Below are 21,543 nucleotides of genomic sequence, written 5' to 3' on the forward strand. Positions count from 1 at the left end.
GCACCGAGTGTGTGTGATAAAGACCCCCAAACTTTGTTGATAGCTGTCTATCAAGACAACTTTGTCGATCAGTAAATCAATTCATCTCCTTATTTGCTCTTGAAGAACCTATGACTTGCCAACATTCATCAACTGTCCCAAACTGCAAGCTGTCCCTAAACTAACTTTGACTCCTAAATTTATTGACTCAAAATTGGAAATTCTACATCCATTTTTTTTGTCTAAGAGTGATCAATAAGCAGAAAATAACTTGCCCTCTTGGCCACTCTCAGCTGACAAATCTATCCCATTTCTGACTGCCTTTGTGTGTTAGTGAATCATTTCTAACTGTTGTCATGGCTTTTTTTTTTTTATTTTCAACACATTTTTTTTCTTTTTTCTATGAATCTTTTCCTAACACTCAGGGGAAGAGCGATAGTATTACAACTAGAGTCTTTCATAGATGTAACTTCTTCACCTTTTGGTCAAAATCCGTTTGTTTTTTATTAAAGAAAATTTTTTTATCAAATTGCTAGAGCCGTCTCTCCTTAGTTTTTTGTTACTATCTGCCTGGATTTTATTTCTCTTTCTTTCTCACTCTTGCTTTATCTCTTGTTCTCTTTTCCTGTTTTTTCTTTCTTTCTTTCTTTCTCTATCTTTTTCTGACTTGTCTTCCTTTTCCCTCTTCCGATATTTCTTTTTGAAAACTAAAATTCAAGATTAATGAAGATTAAGATTTCCAAAGATTAATGATGAGGGTTGGGGGTTATGTTAGCTGATTGCTTTTCATGAAAGACTGACTTTCTGACATGCATGCTTCGTGTCTTCTTAATTTTGACTTTCTTAGTTGAAACTAAACATATAAACATATAAACACATATAAACATATAAACATATATAAACAGAGTTGTTTAGGAAAATGTTAAAAATAATTGATTCAGCTAAAAATGAAGTTAAATCGTGGCAAATAGATGCAGTTAGAAATAACAAATTTAGATCGGTTAAAGAAGCTTTCTATTTCTATTTACAAAGATTGATATTTCATTTACATTTTACAAATTATTTAATTCGGCCGATTTAACTTCCAATCTTCTTTAGGTGTACCTTGCTGGGCTCTAGAATCCTTCTGTCAAACTTAGGAATCTGTACAGAATTTTGAACGAAACCCTTTATTTAATCCACAGCTTGTTGTTGAAGTGGCCAATATTCCTTGTAGCGTTGGTGAGGTAAAAAGTTCTGGAGATTGCTTCAATCCTACTCGGTCGGCTTCGCTTTTTTACTGTTCTGTCCTGTAAAGACCACATGCTCCATTGTCTAGAGTGTTTTAAGTCTTACGACAGAAAGTATAAACACTTCTCCAAAATCAAAATTCTGAAGACAGTTTGTCGTTGAATCAACAGGTTTATTAAAAATGAAGGTAAAAACTGAAAACAGAAAGAATAAAACAGAATTAGCGTGAAGCTTGGTGTGGAAGGGGAAAGCAGTAAATGCTTCAAAATACGTCGAAATTGAATAAGTCCAAAATACTAATAAAATAGAAAGTAAGAAATTATTCAAAGTCCCAATGTGGAAACGATTAAAGGGAAAAAACTTATAGCTAAGGTCTGACGTCGAGGAGAGAAAGGTGGAGACATTAGCAGCTAAATCCTCATGGCCGTCAACCCATGGAAAGGGAAAAAGGCAAGCCCCAGTGTTAGCGGTGAAGGGTCACAAGTTGTCCCCTCCAAAGAAAGGGAAAGATGAGGGGCAATAAAAGAAAGTCTGTGAGTCACGACAACCTTGCTGAACTCTAGAATCCTTCTGTCAAACTTGGGAATCTACACAGAATTTTAAACGAAACCCTTTATTTAATCCAGAGCTTGTTCTCATTCTGTCAGCCATGACGGGATAGAATTCTTAAGCAATTTGTATTATATAATTGTATTCTTAGTATCGCCCGTGACATAATCGATAAAGTGCTAAGTAATAACCAGTTCTAATTGGCAGTCTTCTGGAGGTTGATGGTTTAATTCTTAGTACAGGCAGTTAGTGCTAAATTTAAAAAAAAAATGAAAAGTAAAAAATACATATGACATTAAGTATTTAATTAAATGCTGATGAATGATGGATTTTAATATCGTAAGTCTTTCTGTTAGTGTTGTTGGAGAAAAATATACCACATAACTAAGTCCCAATAGCATGCATATTGCTTACAAGATTGGAAGTGCTGTTGGAGAAAAGTATATCACAGAACTAAGTTCAAGCACATTGTTTTTGAGATTGACATTGAAAACAGTGTTGTTGGGGAAAAGTATGCCACACAATAAAGTTCCAGTCATGAGTACATTGTTTCCATTAACATAGACATTTTTTCCTTCTTTTTTCTTTTCTTTTTTTACTCCTTCAATAGTTTAAGAAAGAAAGAAAGTGGACCACAAATGAAAGTAACAAAGACTCATGTAAGAAAGGTACATTTTAGTAAATAAATAATAACGTTTTTAAAAAGATTTATGAAAGATATCTAGATATAATATTTCAAAAATATTAATAATCATTTCCTTTTCAATCAATAAATAGTATGGAGATTTACAAAAGTTAAAAAAAAAAAAAATAGATGAATATTCTCACTTTTTAACTTTTTAAATGAGGATTGATAATTTGAATTTTTTTAATTATTCAAACTACTGTTTTCATCTTGGTTGTTATTTTTTTTTACAACATTTCAGTCAATGTAATCTTCAACTTTCTTCAGGTGCATCTTTGCAAATTCAAGAATCTGAAGCGCAATGGATAAAGGTGTTGAGTTCAATCTGTTCCAAGTGACAGTCTTCTGGAGGTTGAAGGTCCAATCTTCACTATAGCCATAATATAACCAAGAATAAAGTACAAATTACACTTTTACATTTTTACACTTTTACATTTTTCGGACTACTGTTCTCGTTTGGAATGTTATTTTTACAAAGTTTTGGTCAAAAAAGTCTGAGATAAAATTCAATTCTAAGTGAAACTCTTTTGGAGGTTGGAAGTTCAATCCTCACTGTGGGTGATACTATGAATACAACTGCAAATTAATTAAGACTTCTACCTGGTCATGGCTGACAGAATGAGCAGCATGTTACGCTCATGGATTAAATACAGGGTTCCGTTCGAAATCCTGTGCAGAGTTTGACAGAGAGATTCCCGAGTTCGACAAGATACACCTGAAGAATGTCAGACGTTATATCATCTGGAACATGAAAATAACACCAAAGATCAAAACAGTAGTCTGAATAATCCAAATAATACCAAGATTCCTGTGTTAAAAAAAAACCGCCTGACAAAAGGCGTAGGTTACGTGGTTTAAATATTGTGAAAAAAATACCCAAGATGAGAAGAGTAATCTGAACATGAACATAAGTCAGCCATGAGACTGCATACTTTTATATTATATTTTTAATCAAGTTTGGTGATGATTGGTCAAGTGATGTGACTGTACATAAACCAGCAAACATAGTGATAAATAAACTCAATCTAAAACATAACCTCCTTGTTGCAGATAATAATCCAAACAATAAAATATAGATTAACAATTTTTAGGTACTTGTGCTGATTTCGGATTGGATGTATCTAAGCGTCTACTCGGCTTTGCTCGGAACATGACATTAACCACTTGGGTTTGCTTCTAATCTGACGTAAGATGCAAAGAGGAGACGACTATTGGACGAAAAAAAAAACAAAACAAAAACAAAAGAAACTAGATATTACATGGAAAGCATGGAGACTAACAATACTATTAATTAATGTTAGACAAATGGATCCAAAAGGAATTGCATTATATGCATCATTAGATGCATCATTGCAAAGATGCATTATTACAAAATAAGCGACGGATGGAGGTGTACAAACTTTTTCTTTAAATTTTCTTTGATAAAAAAATTAAAACTTTAATTTTGAACAGCAACAAAAAAATTGATATGTGCAGATCAAAATCTGTAAAAGTACCAACTATTTAAAGGATTCAATTTTGTTCCTTAGTGAAAATCAAATTTTCTTTGTGCATTAAAAACAAACTCAGAAATTGGTTTATAAATTACAAGAACTTAAAATGTTTTTCATGAAATTTCATTTAGTAAAACAGATGAACAAAAATACAAGAGAGGAACATCTATTACAACAGAAAAAAAATCAGAGATTCTTTTGAGTAAAGCTGGAACCAGTGGATTTGATGGTAAGTAAATGATTCATATTACAAAGTAACTTTGCAAGATCATTGTTGGAGAAAAAAATAACATATTAAGAAGTTTCATAAAAATAACATAATAAGTTTCATGCAAAAAAAATCGGATGGACCTGGATTTATGAAAAAAAGAAATAGACTTGGCGCTATTTGCATTTGAATTTCTAACAACTATGTTCATTGAAAAAACAACACAAAACAAAACATTTTTCACCATTCACCAATAACAAACATCCAGTGTGAATGCACCTGAAGATGGTCAAAATGTTGTGAGAAAAACAACCAAGATGAGAACAATCCAAATAATACAAAAAATAAGAAGTTTCATTATGGGATTTATTCATCAAACGGTTATAGTCAAGATTATCTGCTTTTTTTTTACTTCTGGTTTCTGTCCAACAGACAGGACAATGGTGACAAGCAAGATATGGTCTTTTCTGATTGACTAGCGAGGGGTACCTGGCGTTGCCCTGGTGTTTGGAGGTGTGGGGGGGGGGGTTAAAAAAAGTATGTATGAGGATCGAACCCGAATCCTTGAGGCAAAGTTGTAAATTAAAGTGTGAAAAAAAAAGTGCGACGTTAACCATTGCCCCACCGCGAGATGCTAACGGAAACACGTTTGAATTTATTTAGCAGATGCCCATTTTAACGAGTTAATGAGGTCAAGTTTGACTGCGGGATAGTATTCATTTACAGCTGAACGCTTTTTTTTTTCCCCCCAAGATGTTATAGGAAAAAGACTAACCCACATGCGGCGAGCAACAAATATTGAATATTTATCTTCCCGAAATCGAGCAAATTAAATAGACAGGTGAGCTTCGTTGTTAACTGTGAGATATTATGATTTATATGTGATATAAAAAGTTTTAAAAAGTTGTGAAGCGAGCGACCGCTTCTGAAAAAAGCCTTTTGTTGACATACAGAAAAAGCGAACACACATACATACATACATACATACATACATTTTCGCTTTTATATATATAGATGATTCTTTTTCTCTCAGATAACATGAAAGCCCCCTCCCCTGCACTTCTTTATGTTAAGAATGGTTTTCTTGTCTGCTTGAACATATCTAATAATCTAGCCAAATGGACAGCAGAAATCAAAAATCAAAAGCAGAAAACAATTTTGACTATAACCCATCAAACTTGCATCAACCCGTAAAGTGCAATTCTAACCACTCCTTAAAGTGCAGATCATGGCTATGCTTTTAACCCTCTTATTTTTTCTGCTTTGAGTTAATGCACATGATGGAGATTGAAGGCTATGAACTTTTTTAGCAAAGCCTGATGACTAACCTTAGTGGCCTCTGTCATGAATGAATGCCCACTTCCAGAGACAGATAGATTTACACCATTGATTACCTCATCTGGTGTATAAATAGGTTGAATGTCCCTTTTTTTACTGAATGCTGGCTTGTCAGTATTTAGTCTTATTGTTATCTATATTCTTTATAGTTAATCATTGTCAATGGTTTCTTATTTGTTACTCAAAGTTACTTTTTATTAATAGAAGGGGTGTCTCTGTCTGAAATGCAAGGGTATGTGTTAGATGGCCTAAGGAGACAGCATACTATGTTTTTGAATATTTAGTCAAAGTTTATTACAAATAGGAAGTATCCTCATATGAGTGTCTCTGACAAAGCCCTGTACAGAGATACTGAAGACACCTGAGGGTGGTGTCTGCTATACATTCAAGTCTTTTCCATAATAAGATGTGTGTTTTATGAAGTTTTAGAAATAATATTTTCTTGTGTCTACAATGAGCACTAACTGTGTTCAAAAGTGCCATTAAATGAAATCAATAATGTTTGTTGTATTTTCTTATTTGATTACTAAATTTGATGCAAGTTTTGAGATTTATTTCTGTTTGTTCAATTCTGAAGGTTTTGATGAAATTGATCTGGAAAAACCTCGGTTCAACTTCAAAGCTGTGGGCGAGAAAGTGCCATATGTGCTCAGTAAACCGGAAGCAGACCACATCTATCAAGTAAGTCAAAGCAAAATGTACCTAATTTACTACCAACCAGAAGAATATTCATTCATAGGTGAATTTTTGTTGATATGAAATCTCATCTGCTGTATTTAAGCAGATAATAAAAAAATAATTTTGTCCTTATGTGTGTGTTTTTTAAAATATTTTTTTCACTTTTATTCAAACTTCCTCTCAAGTCCATCTTTATCATTTCCTCCCATGTTCATCTTAATACCATCAAGTCTCTTGTTCTGCATACATCTCCCTATACTATCCAGATTTAATCTCCTTCCGAGTCATCAGATTCAGAAAGTGTATGATTATGAAAATTTTTTAACTTGTTTAAGCAATTTTTCATTATCTTTTCTTATATAAAATAACTGTTACTCATTGCATAAAACTTGTATCTGATGTCTTTGTGGACAATATTTCAGATTGTTCCTGGGATTCTTTTGCAATGAACCGCAAGGATTTTCTAGGATTATCACCCATACAAATGCAAGTGCTCAAATGCTATGATTGCATAATCTTAAAACTAGACTCCTCTTGCAAATAAAATATCACTGAGTAAAAACGTGTTCTTTTAAATTTTATTTGTTTCTCAGTTTAGAAGATAGGAAAACAAAACAATAAAGAAAAGGAGAATGAAAGAACCTACCCCTGCCTCCTCCCACTTTTCAAATCTTCACACAATTGAAATCATAATGATTAGGGAAAGGAACTAGCCATTTCCCTGTCTCTATGAAAGGTTATGGTAGTATACATAACTTGCCTCGTTTTCCACTTGTGTGTATAGGCCAGCAGGACTCCCTTTTTTTGACAAAAAAAAAACCCCAAAGAAAACTGTTATGAAGACACAATCTCTGTCGAGGCAAAAGAGAATAGTAGACAAAATCTCTTCACTCCTAAAAATTTAAAAAAGTAAAAGACTAGTAAACTTTGGAGATAAATGACATGCAAATACCCTGTATATTGGAAATTAAATTACTAAATCGTCTGATATCATTACTGATGTAAGAAGAACATAATTCACTGCCTTTGATATATTTTGATGAATGATGAAGGCATATTGAAAAACAGTAAATTAATGATGATCAGATTGCCATGATAAACGAAACCAAGCAGTACTATTCCCACCATAACAGATAACTGGTACATCGGCAAATTGTAATTTCAGACCATTTCTTTCTCTCAAGTTTTGAATCTATGTACATGTATTCTTTGCTTGCTCTAGCTATATATTTATAAATAACCTTGCTACTTTTGTTCTTTTATTTTATTTCTCCCTATACTTTTTTTGTGAATAAACTTTACCATTTTTAACTCCTTAACATATGTTGGTTTTCTGTCCTTTCACTGAGTATCCATTGTCTGTATATCATCATTTCACAGGCGTCTTAAGAAAGACTTCTCATTTCCCTCTTGTTCAATGTATATGCATACTTGAACCTGAGGACTTAAATTTTTCTTTTATTATTCTGTTGCATGACCATCTTGTCATTTCTAATGAGATATTGGTGTCTAAAATATCTTTTCTGTTTTCATAATGGTGATTCTGTCATAAACCATTGGAAACTTTTTAAATGAAAGATCAAACAACTTTTAAAAATGGTTCTATTTCTAAATTGTGACATTCAGCTTATCACAATGACAACTGTACCTCTTCATGTGTTGTACAATTATAGAGACTACTATTGATAATTCTGAAATATATCTTCATTTTTATAAAGTTAAGCATGTGTATATGTTTATATATTTCTATGTACAAGATTCCTAAACTAATGAAGCAATCGTTATGAATTTTGGAACATAGCTACTATGTGTAAAGGTGCATAACGTAAGCTATATTTAGTTTAATTTAGTTTTATGCAAAAGAGCAAAGAAAGAATGCAAGCTGTTTGTGAAAATTCAGATAGCTCCAATTTTTGAGAGATTTTAATAATAGGTATTAGACATCAATTAATAAATATTTCCCAAATTTCAGGGTTTTTTTTCAGAGTATTTTGAAGGGTTTTTAGGGGGTATAGCATGTGACACAACCTTCTATCTGAAAATCACAAATTTTCAGATTTGCATTGTATTTGATTCATAGACACCAATAAAGCAATACTCCCTGAATTTTAATTTCTTTTTAAGACCCTTTTTTTTTTGGATTTTGATCAAAATTGGAATAAGGATTCTAGACATAAAGTTTAGTATCATTATATCCAAAATTTAATCTTCATAAAGAGACATAAGTAGTGCTAAACTGTTCTGTGACAGGTATGATTCCAATAAGATATAAAGTTAAATAATATTTCTGCTAGAGGAAAAAATAACATAGGTCTTCAAATACCTTACACACTCTGTATAAAAGAGATTATTTTGTAAAATTCCAGGTCCCAGCAAGTATCAACCAACATTTGAGAGATTATCAAAGAGAAGGAATTATTTTCTTATTCAAACATTACCAAAACAATGAAGGTGCTATTCTTGGAGATGACATGGGACTTGGGAAAACCGTACAGGTGAGTATTCTGATGATATCATTACATTTTTTCTGACTTTATCTTTAAAATTAAAATATTTCATTTTTTTTATTTTCATTTAAGAGGTTTATGCTATTTTAAAGTAACTCATTGGGTCACCCATTGAGCTTTGGTTTGTTTGAATCAGGAAAAAAATAGTCTGCAAAACCAGATAAATATGAAAAAATTCAAAATTAATCTCTTTTTGCTCGCTATATGTGTCCTACTCTCACTATCATTATCATTCTCCAACTGTAGATTAAATAGAATTACTATTTGTGGTAATATTTCCTTTTGTTTATAGTAGGCTATTCTAATCTTTTTTTTATTTTTTCCTTTCTTTATTACCTTTGATTATTAGTAAACAGAGAGAAAATGACAGAAATGAATAATAGGTACTGTATATGATATAAGAGAAGGAGAGGAGTCAAACAGTATACAGTATGAGGGTAAGAGTGAATAGAAGCTGTTTTTTTTTTTTTTTTAAATCAATCCCAAAACTAAAGGATATTTTATAATATATTTGGTATGATTAAAATACATAGGAAAAACCCTTAGGGATGCAAACATTGATTAACTCAGCTTTATTATTGAAATAAAGTGTGTTTTTTTTTTGTTTATTTAATTCTTGTCACTAGTTGAAGTAATGTGGTATTTGTGGTAAGACATGAATAAGAAGAATAAATTGGATGAGAACGCTTCTACTTTGCCAAATTCACATTATCTTAAGAGAGATAACAAATGGCAAAGAGTTACTCCTCTCTAAAGATAACAATATTTTATTATTACTTTCTAGATGAAATCTGTTCCATCTAACAAGTATATTAATAGATAATTTATCAAACTGACGACACTGAATATTCTTGTTAAAAATCCTTTTACAGCAGAAAGTGGATAAATTTGCTCAAATTTTGTTATCATTAACTGTAGAAAATAGGTTTACTCTAAGGAAAAGAAAAGGCAGCTATTTCTGTTGTCATTGTTGTTGTAAGATAAAAAAAATCTATTTATTTAATTAATTTTCAGATTATTGGTTTCATGGCTGCTATACTGGGAAAAACAGGCACAAAACAAGATGTGTGGCGATTGAAACCTGCTTTCATTCGGGAGGTGAAGATTTGTTTCTTGTTTTTTTTTTTCATGGTTTGTGTACAAGGCTATCTCCATAAGAGGTCAAGAGATTTAACATTTGCAGTCAATCAGTAAATATCTTTTTAGCTGATAATACATCACCCTCATTGCTCTAAGTAAATTTCATTCTGAAAGGTCTTTCTAAACCATCAAATATGATTATCAAATTCTGTATTATTTCATAAATTTCATTTGGACTATAAGTTAGTGAGTATATTGTTACAAATTCAAATTGAATTTTTATTGAAAATTCTTTTTCCTCTATAATTATAAAAAAAAATTAACCAACAGTTCATACTGCTTTAATTTTTAAAGCCAAATTTTTTAAGTTAATTTTATTTATTTTGTAAAAGTAATCTATCTCTGGACAGGTTTTTATTTCTCTTTCTCTTAAGTCCAGTCGATCGTAATCACTTCCACCCATGATTTCTTTGGTTTTCTGCTGTGAACTGACCCTGTTACTTCAGCTATTCTACATCTACTAACACAAGAGTCCTCATCCATTCCTTTCTTTCAATCTGGTGATACCAACAAAGTCTCTTATTCTGCACACATCTTCCTATACTATCAAAATTTAATCTTCCTCTGAGTTCATCCTTAACTCTTACTGGTCAGATTCCACTTCCATGCAACATCATATTGTGTACTCATACCTAATAAAACTGTTGAGGTAGTTCAAAATAGGAATAATGAATTGAATTGAGAAAGAGACGAAATACGTGTTAAATTGAATCAAACGAACTAGGATTTATTTCGTGAAGAAACAAGTGAAAGAAAAGGGTACTACACGTGTTTAGTTTGGCGTGCGTCTCTCGCTGTTTACTGGTGAGAAGGAAAGTCTATTGTCGTAGAGAGAGAAAGAGAGAAAGTCAATCTAGTTTGGTGTGCGTCTCTCGCTGTTAGCTAGGGAGGAGGAAAATTTATTGTAATATAGAGAGAGAATGAGAAAAAGTCAATCCAGGCCATGGAGATAGAAAACGTATAAAGTGTACATACTGTCTGTTAGCTCGTGCCCCATACATAGTAGCAGGGGACGTGACGCGAGCGCGCACCTCCCTTTCGGGAGGCGGCTGGTTAGCCGAACCTCTCAGCTCGAAAGCTGGTCCGAAAAGAAAGATGCTGCTTATTGCTCTTGCTTTTATAATTGTTTCCGGTGGTCTTTTGTGCATGTGTGGATTTTCTTTGAAAGGGAAGTGATGTTGTCCATGTGTGTACATGTGTGTACGTTAACGTGTGTGTGTATACACGTGAATGTGAGTGTATGTATGCGAACGTGAATATATCTACTTGTGTGCCTTGAAATGTGAACGCGTGTTTTTGTGTGAGACTAGAAAAGGCTCCCACAAAACTCTTTCCATTGGTTGACGGTGACAATGCTCTGGTACTAAAATAATTTATCTCTCTTTCGCACAAGTATATTTTCCTCACGTACGGCATAATCACATAGACACACCGGTTCCCTCTGAATCACTGAAGTTAAGCAACCTTGAACCTGGTCAGTACTGAATGGATGACCATTTGGGACTTCTTAGGTGCTGTATGTACTCTCCGCTTATCTCGGCATTGTTTCCAGTTGTCCTGGACTTCTCCTTGCCACTGGACTCAAACAGTGTCGATTCAGGAGAGGTGTGGTTGGAGATTGCACAATCCTTGCCTCACAATTTCATGCGCAGCTGCCCCTACAGGGGGTATCCTTTGTCTTTCGAGACTGAATGGAGGCATCATCAATATTTTCCTCACTTTCTCCAGTGTTGTCCTTGACCTTCTCCTATTAATTGCACTTACTACCTTAACTGTTCTATATATACTGATCCATGAACTCTCATCCATTCTTTCAATGGGACCAAATTAACAATCTCTTGTTAAACATCTCCCTATATTGTCCAAATTTAATCTTCATCTAAAGTCATCAGATCTAAGCCTGTCTTTATGACTCACATTAAACATCCATCCTATGATTCTCATATCATTTACTAGTTATAGTCAGCTAACATACTTCCTAACTTCTGATGTGGCTAACAAAAGCAGTGACAAGACAAATCAGTTTCTTCACATTTATTGTTCTTCAGTATTTCTATTGTGACGTGATTTATTGAAATAAAATAGAAGAAAAGGACATTATTGAAAAATAGTACAATACAAATTAGCAAAATTATACGGATAAAAATAATACAATTAGTCTTTATTTGCACTTTTAATCACAAAAGTAAGAAATAAAACAAAGGCCAGAGGAATAGTTGACCGAAATGTTGTGAAACCACAACTATAAAGATGAGGATAACAGTTTGCTAATAAATAAATGTACAAATTACTCATCTCAAACGTTTCCAATGATAAAATCATATACCATTCGGTACGGACCCGACAATGGAAGACCAGATAAGAACAAAAAATTTGGATTTATATGATAAAAAAATCCGCCCTTCGAAGCCCATGGACCAGTGGATAGAGGCATTGAATCTTTACTGTTCTAGGTGAGTATTGTTTGAAGATAGCGGTTTCAATCCTACCCAAAGCCGGCCAGAGGATTAGTTGGCCAAAACGTGATGAGATGACAACAACTATGAAAAGCAGTAATTACTAAGGATACAGCTAAGAGACTTGGCATTCTTATTCCATCACAGTTAAGCACCTGACGAAGGCCAGAGGAATAGTTGGCTGAAACGTTGTGAAACAACAACTACGAAGATGAGAATAACAGTCCGCAAATAAATAATTTCAATAATTCTTAATTAAAATAAGATTGAAAAAACTTTTCAATGATTATTAGATAAAAAAAAGAATGATCAGAGAAACGTAATAAGAAAAGAATGCATGCACAGGGGAAGATGTAAGCGTGAGAGAAAAAAATGAAAAACTGATTTGCCTTGTCACCATTTCTGGTAGCAGCCACACCGGAAGTTAGGAAGTATATTAGCTGACTATAATCCATGTACCTTCATGCAATGCATGTCCTCAATCCACAATAGACCAGGTTTTACTTTCATACATCATCACATGGTTGACAATTGTAAATGTTTGGATTATTTTATACAAAAATTATTTTTATTATTTATCACTAACAATTTATTCAATCCTTTTGATGATAGTAGTAGTAGTGTGTGTGTTTTTTTTTTTGTTCATTTTTTTTTTTTTTAAATATACGTCTTTCAATTAAAGCGTGATTCCTAGGTTGGGAAACATTAGTGATTTCAGCTTTTCCTTTTTCTTTCTTTTGCCATTTTCTATCCCTGTATAATAATTTTATTAAATACTTGCTCTCCTCTTTGATTAGATGTCTTCCTTTCCTGATGATCCATCCATTGAACGTTTACCCTTTTTGGTCATTGGTCCAGGCTGTGTATTATACAACTGGCTTGATGAGCTGGACACTTGGGGACATTTTGCTGTTGGGTAAGTTGATTTGAACTTTGTTTTAATTCAGTCTACTTTTAAAAATTCTGGCAAGATTTTCTGGTGTTTTGCACATCTTGTGTTGGTAACAATTCCGTCTTTTGCATTGGTTATCAAAATTTGGTTCATAAAAGGTGCAGTGATTTGCAATGAAGACTGATGTCTATCAAAAACTGTCTTTGTAGAAGAGATACTTGTATTGCTCATCAAGGGCAGGTTTTTTGCTGAGTTTTTTGTGGATGATGTGCAGAGTTTGAAGTTGTGGGCTCATTTTGCTAACTTGGTGATATTCAATCTCATGTATGTGTGTGATTCTACGGGCTGTTTCTCCTCTCCATTCAGAACTAAGACCCTGAGTAATATTAGGAAATGATTCACAAAACAAAAAGTTATCAGAAGTAAAAACGTTATGACCTAGGACAATGAGAGGAAAAGATCCACAAAAAATATATGGTCAACTACACTTTGTGACAAAGACCAGATGTTTAGGATTATCAAGGATAATCTATTGAGTAATCAGTTTAGTTCATCACAGTTTTTTGTTTTTTTTTGTGACAGTTGGTGACAGTAGACATAACAAAGCAGGCATAGCTCATTTTGCTATCTTGGTGATATTCAATATCATGTGGCACTATGGACTGTTTCCCCTCTCCCTCCAGAGCCAAGACTACGAGGAATCTTAGAAAATGATTCACTAAATGGACAGTTATCAGAAGTAAAAAGTTATAAAGATCTAAAAATATGTAGTCAGCTACACTTTGCAACAAAAACCAGTGATTTAGGATTCCTGATCAAGGTTAATATATTGAGTAGTCAGTTTAGTTTATGACAGTTTTTTTCTTTTTCCATGACAGTTTGTGATGGCAGATGCAATGAAGCAAGCAGAGCTGATCAGAACTTTAGTAGATGAGATGAGCTGATCAACTAACAATGATGCATCAACAGACAATACTTGAAGATCCTTCTTTTACAATGACAATATCATACATACTCAGAGTACAAGTGATTTATACACAATGTATCAGAGTTTGTGAATCTCTTGCTTTTATTTTTGCATACTTGTAAACCAGTGCTTGCATCCTTGGTGATCACCAAGACAACTATACCAGAACAGGAATAAGAAAAGAAATGAAGGAGAAAAAAACCATGGCATACAAGCTATAGTCAAGGGGAGGGGTGCATATAGTCACTTTCATTTGTTGTTCAGGGGTGAGTTTACAACAGCATAAATGTCCGTAGTGCTCTTACTAATTTAGTCTTTCTGAAGATGAAGATGAATGATAGGACTATGATTTAGTGATTTTGTGATGTGTATCTTGACAACAAAGTCGGTTCTAACTTTATGATATTGAAGCTGACTAAAATCAGCTGCAGTGCTATGGACACGTTGAAAAAAAAAATATGGTTAAATAAATAGACATACACATGTGTTGAGGTTAGCTGAGGAAAAGGCAGGCCAAAGAAGACTTGGATGAGTCGGCAAAAAATGACCTCAAGCATTGGCACATTCAAACTTATATACATGTCAGAATTTCACGGGAAAAGTCACTCTGTAACATCATGACCAATGTGCAACCCACATTTGATATGAATTGATGAAGTGAAAAGTGAGGGATATTTAAGTATTCCTCATCATCATTACTTTACAATTCCACGCATAATTTAAAGCCATACATACGGAGTGGCTTCAATAAGTTTTCAGACCTTTTTGTACAGGCATTAAAAATTGTTGTAGACTCTTGAAAATTCAGTCCGTTTATGCTATACATTTTATGAGATGACTGGCTAATTATTATAATTTCAGGTTCAAATGAACAGTTACAGCAGGAATTGGAATATACCCTACTAAAGTTTTATTGTTACAGCTGGTGAATTTCAAAAATGCAATCTGAACGTGACAGCACTTTAGAAGAATGATATGCAATAAATTTCTGTTTTAAAAGCAGTCTGAAACATTCTGTACATTTCTGTGGCATTTTAAAACAGAATTTTATTGCATATTGTTCTTCTAAAGTGTCCTCATCATCCCTCATAGATTTCCTGCCTGTCTTGAATCTCTTATATCACTCAAAAACTGATGCCTAAGTCATACAACATGGTCCAAAAGCAGTCTGAAGCATTCCATACGTTTCTGTGACATTTTTTCCATCTTGCATGATTCGGGAATCAGTTTTTGAGTGGCATAAGAGATTCAAGACAGGCAAGGAGTCTGTGAGGGATAATGAGAAGTGTGGGAGGAGTAAGAAAGTTAGAACACCAGAGTTGATTATTCAAACAAAGAATTTTATGGATAAGGACCGCCATGTGTCTATAGAAACAATAAGTGCACAGTTTGATGTCATTGTGGGAACTGTATACACAATTATTTGTGAGGAACTAGAGATGCAGAAGATTTGCGCGAAGTTTGTCCAAAGGGTGCAGTCCACAACTCCATTCTTGTCACAGACTATTTGACCAAGATATCAAGACAGTTCCTCACCCTCTCTATAGTTTAGACCTTGCTCCCTGTGACTTTTGGTTATTCTTTAAGTTCAAAGAAGACATTAGATGCTGTCATTATGAGACAATTGAGGAGTTTAAAGAGGCTGTGACAAGGCTCATTGACATGCTCACATAAGAGGACTTCCATGGAGCTTTCCAGAAGTTGTTGGAATGATACAAGTGCATTACAGCTGGAGAGTGTACTTTAAAGGAGACTAGAGTTTCATGTGTGTATTATCAACAAAAGTGCCCATATGAAAAAAGTCTAGAAACTTATTGAAAGTACCTCGTATATACACATGCTACCCCTTCACTTTTGATGCAAATGTGGTCAACACTTGTTTAGTTTACAAAGGTTTATTCAAAGAAGTGAAACAGAAAACAAATTGATTTCTTACACGTAATAGAGAGAAAGAGACAGACAGACAGACAGACAAATCTCATTACATTACACCTAGCTACATTGTACGCAAATGTCTCATTCCGTATTAGGGCTTCCTTGGAAATGGCCATGTTTTGCACCTGCTTGCTTAAGTTGTCAGCCAAACAGAGACCAAAACATAACATTATCACCAGCCTGGAAGTCACATGGCTTCATCAACTTCTACTTTTAGCTCACTGCTAACCTTTAAGGTTTTACTCAAACCTCTTCCTCTAACCACTCCTTTGCTATTGAATAGTCCCACCTAGTCAATGTTTAATACATCCTTGATCTTTACACAAAAGATTGAATATAATAAAATGTAAAAAGTACAAATAAAAAATGTAATATGATGTTATGGGCAGGGAGCAATAGGACATAAAAAATCGTCAATCACAAGCAGATGATCTTGCTATTACACAGATATAATAGTGTATACAAGCCATAATTTTCATTTTTTTAAAATCCTTTTGAGATTAAGTTCCATAATTTGTGCAAACTGTTATCGTCATCTTCATTGTTGTTGTTGTTTCACTATGTTTCGGTCAACTCATCCTCCGGCCTTCTTCAGGTGATTAACCATGATGGGATAGGAATGCTGAGTCTTGTGACTGTATCCCCAGTAATTACTGCCTTCAATAATTGTCTCGCCAAGTTTTGGCCAACTAATCCTCTGGCCTGCTTTAGGTATGATTTGAACCGCTATCTTAAGACAATGTCCAACCTTAACCATAGAGATTTAGTGCCTCTGTTCACTGTACCATGGGCCCCAAGAATTAGTTGGCTAAAGCATGGTGAGATAGCAACAACTATGGAAGGCAGTACCATAGTTACTGGGGATACAGTACTCATTATCTCTATCCCGTTGCGGTTAATCACCTGAAGAAGGCCAGAGGATGAGTTTGCTAAAGCGCGGTGAAACAACAACAATTATAAAGATGAGAATAACAGTCTACAAAAGAATGAATACACCATAATTTTCATTTTGTTCTGTTCACAGGAAATTCCATGGCAGTGATAAGCAACAATGTTTGAAAGATTTAGAGCGCCAAAAACTTGAAGTTGTCGTTACAACTTTTGAAACATTTCGTGATAACAAGGTAAGTTCAATTACAATTTCTTACTTTTATACTTTCAGATTATCGAATACAGAATCAATCATTTCAGTAAAAGATTTTACATTTAAAATCTTGTCTGGTTCCCACATACATTACCCAACTTGTAACTACCTATTGCATTCTCCACTTATAAACCCTTTCATTTTTGTATGTTGGCCTTTTGAACTATTATTACCTTCAGATTAGAAAAATAATATTTTGCAGTTAAACTTTTATTCCTCTTTCTTCCTTTTTTGTTTTGTGTGTGTTTTGTATTTTTGGTTATTCATTCAATCCTTTGATATCACCTCCCTCTCTTTCTCCTTACCGGATTTAGACGTAATTGTTGCATTGTGTCTATTCCACTTTTTATCCCCTCCCTTCTCTCTTATTGTTATTCTTTGTCTTCTTTTGCATTTTGTCTGGTTTAACCATTTGAAGCATAGTCCTCTTAAGCTTGACCACCCTGAGTTTTACAGGAAAAAAAATATCTATTCATTTCGTAATTGATCAAATAAATGCTGACAAGATGTATCATGTTATTTTGTATATAAAGTCGATTTTGTGATTAATAGGTTTTCTTTCTACATGTTGGAATTTTTTTGTACCAATAATGGTGCATCCCCCCCCTGTTTACATTTATTATTGTTTATCTGGTTCTTGTATATGGTTTTTTGTGTTTTGTATCCATTATGCTTTTTAGTTTCGTATATTTTCGGTTTGTACGAAACTCCCTTTAATTTGGAGAGAAGAGAAATGCTAGCTCTGTGATGACGTCACGAGCTCAGCGCGTATTTCGCCCTCTTTTGAAATTCTGCTGTCGAGGAGAGAGACCGTGTTCTTTACCCGGCGCTGAAGATGGAATTTTGAAGAGCCCTCCTTGAAAGAAGTAAACCCGGCTGTGACGAGACAGGCTTCTGGAAATTAACTACGTGGCTGCGGTCCTGCACATATTTATTTTATTATTATTTTACAAGGAGTGGAATTTAAAGAAAATACCTTTTATGTGACAAGGTATTATGGAATTTCCTATCCGGACAAGCGACGAGGTCTTGCTCCTGTAATACATGTGTGTCTACGGTTTTCACGCAGGAAAGGAAAATTCTAAAAGAACTTTAAACAAAAAAAAAGGGGAAAAAGGCCACTTGCCTGACAGGCTTTCAATTGTGAGTACGCTCCTGAAATTAACTTCACATGCGAGAATGAATGGGAGATACTACTATTTTGTATATTCTTGTTGTATTCGTAATGGATACGCACAACTTCTTTATAAGAACCAGCAGTGTCGTTATTTTTTCTTTACATGTTACCTTTTCATTATATGTTACATTGGCGTTTTAAGTTTAATGCCCGCAAAGGGAAAAATTTGCAACTTATTGTAAATAAAGTTTCTTCTTCGTTTTAAAGCAAGACATTTATATTTTATTCCTTACCCCCCCCCCCTTTTGTTTCATGCTTTTTTTTTCAGCCTAGTTACTTTAGCGTCGAATTTATCTGGAAGCAAGATAAATTCCAACATTTTGCAAATTTTCTGTCGTTTATTTAAAGGTAGTTTAGAAAATTTCTGCCTTTATTTGTGGGCACTTTGGAAATTGTTTCCCGACAATTTGCAAATTTTTCTTAAGAGTAGTTGGGAAATTTCTTTTATTTGAAAGCATTGGGCCAATTTTGTCCCATATTAAATGCATTAGGCAAATTTATTATTCCCTTTTTTTGGAACCCTTTGAAAATTAAGTATATTTCCTTTTTTATCGAGATACGCTAGTCTCTTTCGGTAAATGCATTTTGCAAACTTTATATTAAATACATTTAGTCATTTTTTTGTCCGTTATTGTGTACCCTTTTCCAATAGAGATACACTTTAATTCATTTTCTTTCAAGTTAGGATTGAATTTAGCCTATTGAAATTCCTGTTAACTTCGCTACCTGACGCTATCAATGTCGGTTAGATTCATTCGACCACTGTAAATTGCTTCCGTTATTTTAAAAGCATTTTCCTAACTTATTTTCCCTTATTTAGAAGCATTTAAATAAGTCTACTCCTTTTATTTGAAGGCATTATGTAAATTCATGTTTCTTATTTCAGAATACTCTTCAAACTAAGTGGTCAGTTATCTCAAATAATTCAGTGAACTAAGTTACTATACGCATTGTATGATACGACGCCTATGCCCCTTCTATTTCGAGACGCGTTTCTGTCACTTCCTCGTCCACAACACGGCTTATTGATGCCTTCCCTCCCCACTTGTAATTTAGCGCGTCTGTTAACGCTCTCCTTAAAGTATTTGAGGACTGCTATGTCCGGAATTTAGAAAGCGTGTAATGTAATTTAGTGTTTCCAACATTCGTCTTTCGCTTAATGAAAATTCCCGAATTTAGCATTTATGTGTGTCTAGTGTCTTTATTTATATCTGAGTAATATTTTACGCACTTTTCATAAATTTTTTCTTAATAAAAAGATTAAGCAATAAGTATACACTTTCCTTTTTTCTATTCTTTAGAATTGAAGTTGTAAATTTCGTAAACCTTTCTTCGGTATATAATTTACATTTTACCTGCTTTAGTTGAATTTCCACGGGTATTGCGAGTTACGGTGGGAGAAACTATAATATTTTCTGTGCCTAGTCAGCGAATAAGAAATCCTACTAGACTGAGGTAATTTTATTTTTCGTCCTAATTCAGCGTGTTCGATATTTTTCGGAAGCTGGATTTTCCCCACTTTAAGAAACGACTTTTATCTAATTATACCCTCGTGGGGAGCCTAGTAAATAGAGACGCTGTGTCCCAAACCGGTTAGGTATACGTTGGTATTTTTCCTCAATATATTAGAAAAGAAGGAATAAGTATATACTCCACTATTTGATTTAATGAACTCGTGCGTTCTCTCACATGTGTTAAATGTTTCCGGGTTGTGAATTAACCGGACAACATTATTAGAAATATTTTATATGTTGAAGATATTTATTATTTTTCTATAGCGAATTTATACCCATTTGCTTTGCAGACTGTTATTCTAAGAGTTTGTGAAAAGACAAGCCCCCTTTTTCTTTCTTAGCCCGTATTTGCTTTTGGTTATTTGAATTCCTTTGAAGATACACATGTGACATAGTGGCATGTACCCTCCCCCGACGTAGTTGTATATTTAAACTCTTTCCACTTTTTTCCTAGGTCGTATTCAGTGAGGATATTGCTGTAAGCGTGTTAACACTATTATTCATTTCCAGTGAATTAACTTCCATATAGAAGTTTGAATTTTAAATTCACTTAATTTTAATTTAAGTCATAGTGACTTTTAATTTGTAACTGGGGATTGTATCCCTTGATATTTTCACGGCTAAATATGCTGTATTGGTCTTGTTTTGTTTGTGCTGTGAGGAAGGAATTTTATGCAAATATCTTTGTAACCTTTGTGTGTGCATTTTTTTGTGTATAATTCTCGAACGCCTATTTGTATTTGTTTCGATTTATTCCATATTTTTGAAAGAAAAAGAAAAACGCTGCACGATGTTAGTCACTCGTTCTTCCGGATTCCTTGTAAAGAAACGAAAGTTTTATTTGGGGAAAGTTATCGCCGTCTTGGATTTGTTGCAGTTGCAGAGGGAATTACCCCAGCCTTATTTTATGACAATGAAGGCCGATGTCGATGAATGGTTGTCATCGGTAGATGATATTACAGAGTTGTTGGGTGATCGTTCCTTACGTGAGGACGTGGACTGTTCGCTAGTAGAAGCGGATGCTGTTAATGTTGTAGTGTTCTCGTCCCAGGTTCGATTCATTCTTTCGAGGTTGGCAGATGGTGTGGAGTGTGATTCCTTGTGCAACCCTGAGATATTTGAAACCCCTGGGGAGATGCTTGGCGAGTTGCCGGCTACTAAGCCCGAATGTTCAGACTCTGAAAACTGTTTGCTGAGTGCTGGCAAGTTTGGCTTGGAAGATGTTACATCACAATCTGAAAGCAGTGTTGCAAGTGCCACTTCAGAGGATCTGCGTAGTCAGGCGCTGAAGTTTGATTTTTCTGGCGGGCAGTTTGCCTGTAGTATTTTAAAGGTATTGGCAGTGAGATTCCCAGGTATCATGAATGATACCACTCGTGTCCACAACTTGGTAAGTGTGGGCATGAATATTGTAAAATTTATGGAGGGATTTCCATGGGATGTTGGAATTGTTTTGCCCTCTAACCATGTGAGTTTGAAAACTCGCATTTGTGGTTATCTTCCACTACCTTGTCAGAATACCGAGGAACCTAATCATGACGGTGGGATATTACTCCGGTCATGTGGTTCTGACAATGGTCAGTGGTTAAAGGACAGGAGTCTGTCCTGTGTGAAAGTGCAAGTTTTGTGCACTTTAAGTGCTAATGTTAGC

At 34.2% G+C, this 21,543-nt stretch overlaps 1 protein-coding gene across 4 annotated transcripts in view; it reads left to right on the top strand.

Annotated features, from left to right (window-relative positions):
- The window catches only part of LOC145245954 (DNA excision repair protein ERCC-6-like 2), a 110,061-nt gene that overhangs the window by 17,260 nt on the left and 71,258 nt on the right, over window positions 1–21,543 (top strand). For 3 of the 4 annotated variants that reach the window (XM_080107723.1, XM_080107724.1, XM_080107722.1), the window contains 6 exons: window positions 4,068–4,165; window positions 6,060–6,163; window positions 8,527–8,655; window positions 9,682–9,765; window positions 13,061–13,179; window positions 17,082–17,181. In XM_080107723.1, the coding sequence (XP_079963849.1) occupies window positions 4,068–4,165; window positions 6,060–6,163; window positions 8,527–8,655; window positions 9,682–9,765; window positions 13,061–13,179; window positions 17,082–17,181 (634 nt within the window). The remainder of the gene's footprint in view (window positions 1–4,067; window positions 4,166–6,059; window positions 6,164–8,526; window positions 8,656–9,681; window positions 9,766–13,060; window positions 13,180–17,081; window positions 17,182–21,543) is intronic. The other variant, XM_080107725.1, reaches the window with a different exon arrangement.

Source organism: Euprymna scolopes, chromosome 23, assembly GCF_053919585.1.
Source record: "Euprymna scolopes isolate OS-2025 chromosome 23, ASM5391958v1, whole genome shotgun sequence".
Classification (NCBI taxonomy): Eukaryota; Metazoa; Mollusca; class Cephalopoda; order Sepiida; family Sepiolidae; genus Euprymna; species Euprymna scolopes.